Here is a 5,805-nt window from a genome sequence, read left to right as displayed (position 1 = left end):
TGTGCTTTTTTCCCCCCACCTCCAGCTGTGCATATACTTTTACTGTCCAATTCAGACACCACAAAACTGGAAGACTGGGCCCATGCTGCATCCTGTCTATGGTTTGTCACTTAAGATGCCCAGAATGTTCATGTTTGGCTTCTTTTCAATTTATTCCCACTGGTCTTTAGAAACCACAAGGCCAGATACTCTTCTTTGTAATTATAGAGATGATTTGTCCCCATATGGATGACCAATTCAAATGGACTCCTCTGGTGACGTGCATATGGGGAAAAGTGATGGAAATAACATTTGAATCTCTGACAATATTCTGAGGTTGTAAAGAATGCCAGTCATACTAATACCTAAGAGGAAGAAGTCATTTTTAATTGAGGGAGAGGGTGGAAAAGAGAATAAATGTTGAGAAAAGGGGGGTCAGGCTTGATTCCAGTTCTATTTCAGGAGAGATAGCATCCCTCTGGGGTCTCATGATATGGTTTAAGAAGTCTCTTTTCTCAGATGGCACTTTGCACACTGGATAATCCTCACTGATGCCTCTTTTAGTTTGGAATTAATTAAAATCAAGATAATGGGGTGTACTGAAGGATATGCAGCAATCATTATTGCACAGATTTCAAAAGTCCAGATGTGGTTATCTACCTTGTTAAGCAGTAATAATATAATTTGAGCAGCAAAACTGGAAACATAGAGGATAAGAAAAGAGATCAATGCTTTAATGGCATTTATATGAGCACCTGTCTTGGGATCCCTGAAGCTGGTTATATTTTGTTGCATCTTCTTGGTGTGACTCCACAGAGAAGTAATTAATAGGATTGAAGACACTAAAGATATTGTAAGAGGAAAGAAACTCCCTGCAATGTACAGGAAAAAAAAGAGATCTGGGCTATCCAAATGAATGTCTGCCACAGAGTTGTTCTCTAAATGATCCCCTGTTAAGTTGCAGGGCTGAATTCCACATGGATTCCACAACAATGGGATAGAGGTGACAGAAGAAATCAGCACCGACCCCAGGAGCAGCCATGGAACCATCCCATAGATTCTCTGCTTCATTCGCAGTAAGAGCGGTTGGGTGAAACTGATGATCTTCATGCAGTACAAGATGTTGAGGCAGGTGGCAAACCAGAGACTGGCATGGTTTACAAACATCCATAGGATAACAGATGCTGTACGCAGAGGAGTCAGTTTGGTTGTATCTGGAAAGTAGAGACTGTGGATATACACTATTAACGTCCCCTGCAACACAAATCTTGATGTGCTCAGAGGGATCAGGATCATATCAGAGGAAGAGATTTTTCTACTTTTGATCCAGTCAAGGCAACTAATGACTGCAATAAATCCATTTCCAACAAACCCTCCAATGACCAAAATTATTATAATAATTAGTGGAATGCTAAACTGAGGCAACATTTTTCTACTCTCAGTCAGCACTGCCTGCCTCTTGCGGCATTCAAGAAGAAATCTCCCCCGGGATCAGTTGGTATTCACATAGCTGCATGCACGGCCTGCCTGTCTTTTAACTATGATCTGAAAGTGATCGTGGGAAGCATTTTGCCAGTGCTGATATTTGGGATGCAAATCTCAGAATGGTTTAATTCTGGAATCCACAGCCTACTCACACATCTGGTATTTACATATTTTCTTCCACAGGTTGGTGGACAGATGGTCAGTTGCTACTCACCATGGTTTACCTTACCATTTATATTCCTGCTTAGAGTGAGAGGTGAGACCTCTGTGGCTATGGTTCTGAATGTACCTTATACTGTGGGAGAGGGGAAATGTTGGAGAAAGTCTATGAATGTGGAGGATGCGCAAGGGCAGAGGTAGGGGGAAAAGACAGAGAGAAGGATGCTCCCTCATACCAACTTGGGAGAAAAAAATAAAAATTAGAGATCCATGGGGAACAGCTGGGGGAAGAGGAGAGCTAACTTTGGGGATAAGATGAAGAGTTGCATATATTTGTGTGGGGGGGGAGGAGAAAGGGGGAAGCTAAAGGGAGGAATAACTAAACAGAAGTAGAATATGAAACAGAAAAGTTCCTGGCCTGATTTTTAAGTGGCTGAGTGCCCACAGCTCTCACTGCTCTCAAGTAGGGTAGCTGGTGATCTGTGTCTGAAAAGTTCTCAGCAAGTTTTGTTCACACCATTGTAATAAGAAAACAGAAAGTTTAATTTGGCAAAAAAAATAGACTGAAAAAAATTAAATATAATACAGTAAGGGGAACAAAGGAAAAGTTGAAGAGAGAAAGTATTTAATCTAATTACATTTCTAAGATATCTATTTTCTGTCCAGTTCTACCACCCTGAATGCCTAACAATTATCACCAAACCATTGTAAAAGCCATGAAGGCTTTAGTAGTGGAGGATTTCTGCAGAGTACTACAAAGAGGATAGAGCAGGTGCTGGCCAGGGGTTCTGCCACCTTGTGAATTCTCCAGTCCTTCGCCTTGTGCTGGGGAATCATATCACATATGGAATCTTCATCCGTCCAAAATCTGACACAGCCTCTGTGGAGCTGCTCTGTATTTTGGAGAGAGGAAGACTGCTCTCCCTTTGCCTCCACATGTCTGCTTTGACTGGGTGCTGCAATGAGGACAATGGTCCATAGTGAGGTATATGTGTGCAGCACTGTGCAATAGGCCAGCGCCTGTTAGCCTATGCAGTGCATTACACATAACGGAGGTGACAAGAATCATCGATTTATGGAGTAATCTCCCCTTATTTCCCCACCCCCAGTCCAATCCAATATGGTATCCCCTTGTGTTCACTAATGTTGATGTTAAATTCCTTCCATGCATTATAGAAATAAATAAGGAGGTGGGACTAGATATTTTGATGGGTGGCTAGGGGATAGTTGAGGTATTTGGCACACAGAAAGAGATGGGAAGTTCTTTGGCACTAAGTCATTGGGTTGTGGTGATGCAACTCTTCTGTCCATCGTTTTTTGGCAAGGTGGAGGTTACTTTAAATAGAAGGAAAAGAAAGTTTAAAATTCCTCAGTTCTGAAGCCTGGAAACCCAGCCAGCCACTAGCTGCTCTGCAGCCCCATGTGTAAATATTGCCATTACATCCTAACTTAATGTTTCTGCTAACATGGCCAGCAATGAAATAGTTAATCTAGATTAACACAAATAGACTTTATAGTTAAAATTCTATTGTGACGTAAACAAGCAATTAACACCTTCCTCAGAGGTAATGTTTCTGCAGATAACACTAGGATAAGTTAATACTGGAGTTGGAGGTGTAATTTCCAGCTCAGGTAGACATATTTATGCTAGCTTTGATCAAATTAGTGAGATAAATATAGCTTTGAACCTGTGGCAGTGCAGACAGCAGCCTGGGCTAGACACCGGAGTATAATCCTTCCCAAGACCCTAGGCACATACTTAGCCAGCAAGCCTGTGCCACCAGGGTTACACTTCTATATATTAGCCCACTAGCTCAATCAAACCTAGTGTGTGTGTGTATGTCTACCCAAGCCAGAAATGACACCTCCAGCTGCAGTGCAGATGTACCTAGTTACAATCAATTTATATTTTGGAGGTTATATCTTAGCAACCGAAAACACTAGAGGCTCGTTTTTTATAATGTGATATTACACTCTGCAGCGCAAAAGTTGAATACACTTCCAAAAAATCAGTTGGGAGTGTCATAACATTTCTTCCCAGATCTGAACCTTAGCGTCCAAAATATGGGTGTTAGCATGAAAAACTCCAAGCTTAGTTACCAGCTTGGACCTGGTAATTGCTGCCACCAGCCAGGAATTATACAGTGCCTAGCTCACTGTGGTCTCCCCAGAACCTTCCCAGGGGACCCCAAGACCCAGATTCCTTGAGTCTCACCACAAATGAAAATAACCCACTTCCCTTCTCCCTCTTCCACTCCAGGTGTTCCCTCCTTGGGTTCCTGGAGAGATGTACAGATTCAAGCTCCATGAATCTAAACAAAGGGATTCCATCCTCCCTGCTTTAAGTCCTTGAAACACAAGTACCGAGAGATCTAACCTCTCTCCCCCCTCACCCAGAGGGTATGCAAAGTCAGGCTTAGTAAATCTAACACAAAAAGACTTTCCCCCTCCCTTCGTTTCTTAGCCTTAACCAGTGAAAAACACTCAAACAGGTCTTAAAAAGAAAGCTTTATATAAAAAGAAAGAAAAAGTACATAAAATGGTCTCTGTATTAAGGTGACAATATACAGGGTCAATTGCTTAAAGGAAAAAAAATGAATAAACAGCCTTATCCAAAAAGAATACAATTTAACACATTCCAGCAACTACACACATGTAAATACAAAAAAAAATATAAACCTATTGTCTTACCATCCTTGTACTTACAACTTGGAAACAGAAGATTAGAAAGCCTGGAGATAGAAAAATCACTCTCAGAGCCGAGAGGGTCACCGAACCAAGACAAAGAACAAAGAACTCACACCCAAAACTTCCCTCCACCCAGATTTGAAAAAGTCTTGTTTCCTGATTGGTCCTCTGGTCAGATGTTTTTTGTTACCCCTTTCCAGGTGAAAGAGACATTAACCCTTAGCTATCTGTTTATGACAGGGAGACAATTTGAATATTTATATAATAGCATCATATGTGAGTCCCCAAATATTTTAAAAAATTTAAAGCTCCTTCAAAATGAGTGTAAGAAAAAACTAAAAGCAAATCAATATATTCAGCATTTCATACAGTGCTTCTCACCCAGAGGTAGCAGAGCATTTTATAAAGGAGGTTCAGTAGCATTAGCCATATTTTCCAAGGTGGAAACGAATGTTAACATGGACCACAACTTCCTTCTCAACAAAATATGGCAAATGATACTCAATTCTGTAAAACAAAGCAAGACAACAAACTAGAATGCAGACCAGATCTAGATCAGTTGGCTTCCAGTCACATGCACATTATTTCTTACACACAGTATATGTATATTTCATCTCGTCACAAACATTACACTTTTAATTGAACACTAAATCACTCAGTGAAACTTGGCAACTTTTTAAAATTGTATCTTTGTATGAACAATATTAAACAAACTAGTAGTGGCAGAGTATGAAAACTTGTATTTGAATATCCAGTATAGAAGGCTGCATAGAACTAGTTCAGAGCTGCTTACAGCAAGCAATATGTTATCACTGTACTGGCATGTACTTTGACGTGATCGTAATTTATTCAATCAATTCAAATAAGAGGGAAATTTTAAAGAAAGCCATTAAAAAGTCTGCCTGTCTATATCTACTTACATCACATTCACAACCTAGGCAATCAACCTACAAATAACAAATAATAAGCCGTTAAAAGTATAAAATAAATTACTGTATGGGAGAGTAACTTTAATCAACTACTTATCCCTTAAGTCTTGGACATGGATTTGTCATCAAAATGCATGCACACTCAGCTCAATTTCCAATTTTGTTATTGTATTCAATGACAATTAGCAGAGCAAAAAATCTTTGCCCTCGCTATTACTTTTAGCTAACCCTTCACCCTGGAGAGTGTACAGTGTGCATATAAAAGGTCAGTTATATCTTGTCCTAGCTGGGTTTCATATTATTCTAAACTTTATTTTCTTGTTCAATCCTGCTACAAAGTAATGGTATTCGATACCATGTTCAATAAAGCATGCAGGCTTGCTTCCCCACCAACTCTCATCACTGTTTATTCCGAAAGACACCTAAAGTTAGAAGAAGAGCTGTGGCCTGGTGTCAAAGGATCAAAGGCATATGGGGGGCAAAGTGATTTCCCCAAGACCATACGCCTAGTCAATAACAGACCTGAGATTGGGAAAAAGGCACCCAAATCCCAATCCAGCAGCCA

General features: G+C 40.3%; 1 protein-coding gene across 1 annotated transcript; it reads right to left on the bottom strand.

Annotated features, from left to right (window-relative positions):
• Positions 1-477: 477 nt before the first annotated feature.
• On the bottom strand, positions 478-1,407 carry LOC127043880 (taste receptor type 2 member 40-like). Its single transcript, XM_050938118.1, has one exon. The coding sequence runs from the start codon at positions 1,405-1,407 to the stop codon at positions 478-480; it is 930 nt and encodes a 309-aa protein (XP_050794075.1).
• Between the last annotated feature and the right edge of the window lie 4,398 nt (positions 1,408-5,805).

This window comes from Gopherus flavomarginatus, chromosome 1, assembly GCF_025201925.1.
Source record: "Gopherus flavomarginatus isolate rGopFla2 chromosome 1, rGopFla2.mat.asm, whole genome shotgun sequence".
Taxonomy (NCBI): Eukaryota; Metazoa; Chordata; order Testudines; family Testudinidae; genus Gopherus; species Gopherus flavomarginatus.
The sequence above is the reverse complement of the archived record's forward strand: the minus strand, read 5'-3'. Positions and strand labels throughout refer to the sequence as shown.

Excerpts from the sequence above, each read along its gene's own strand:
- LOC127043880 (XM_050938118.1), bottom strand. The coding sequence starts at position 1,407 with ATGTTGCCTCAGTTTAGCATTCCACTAATTATTATAATAATTTTGGTC.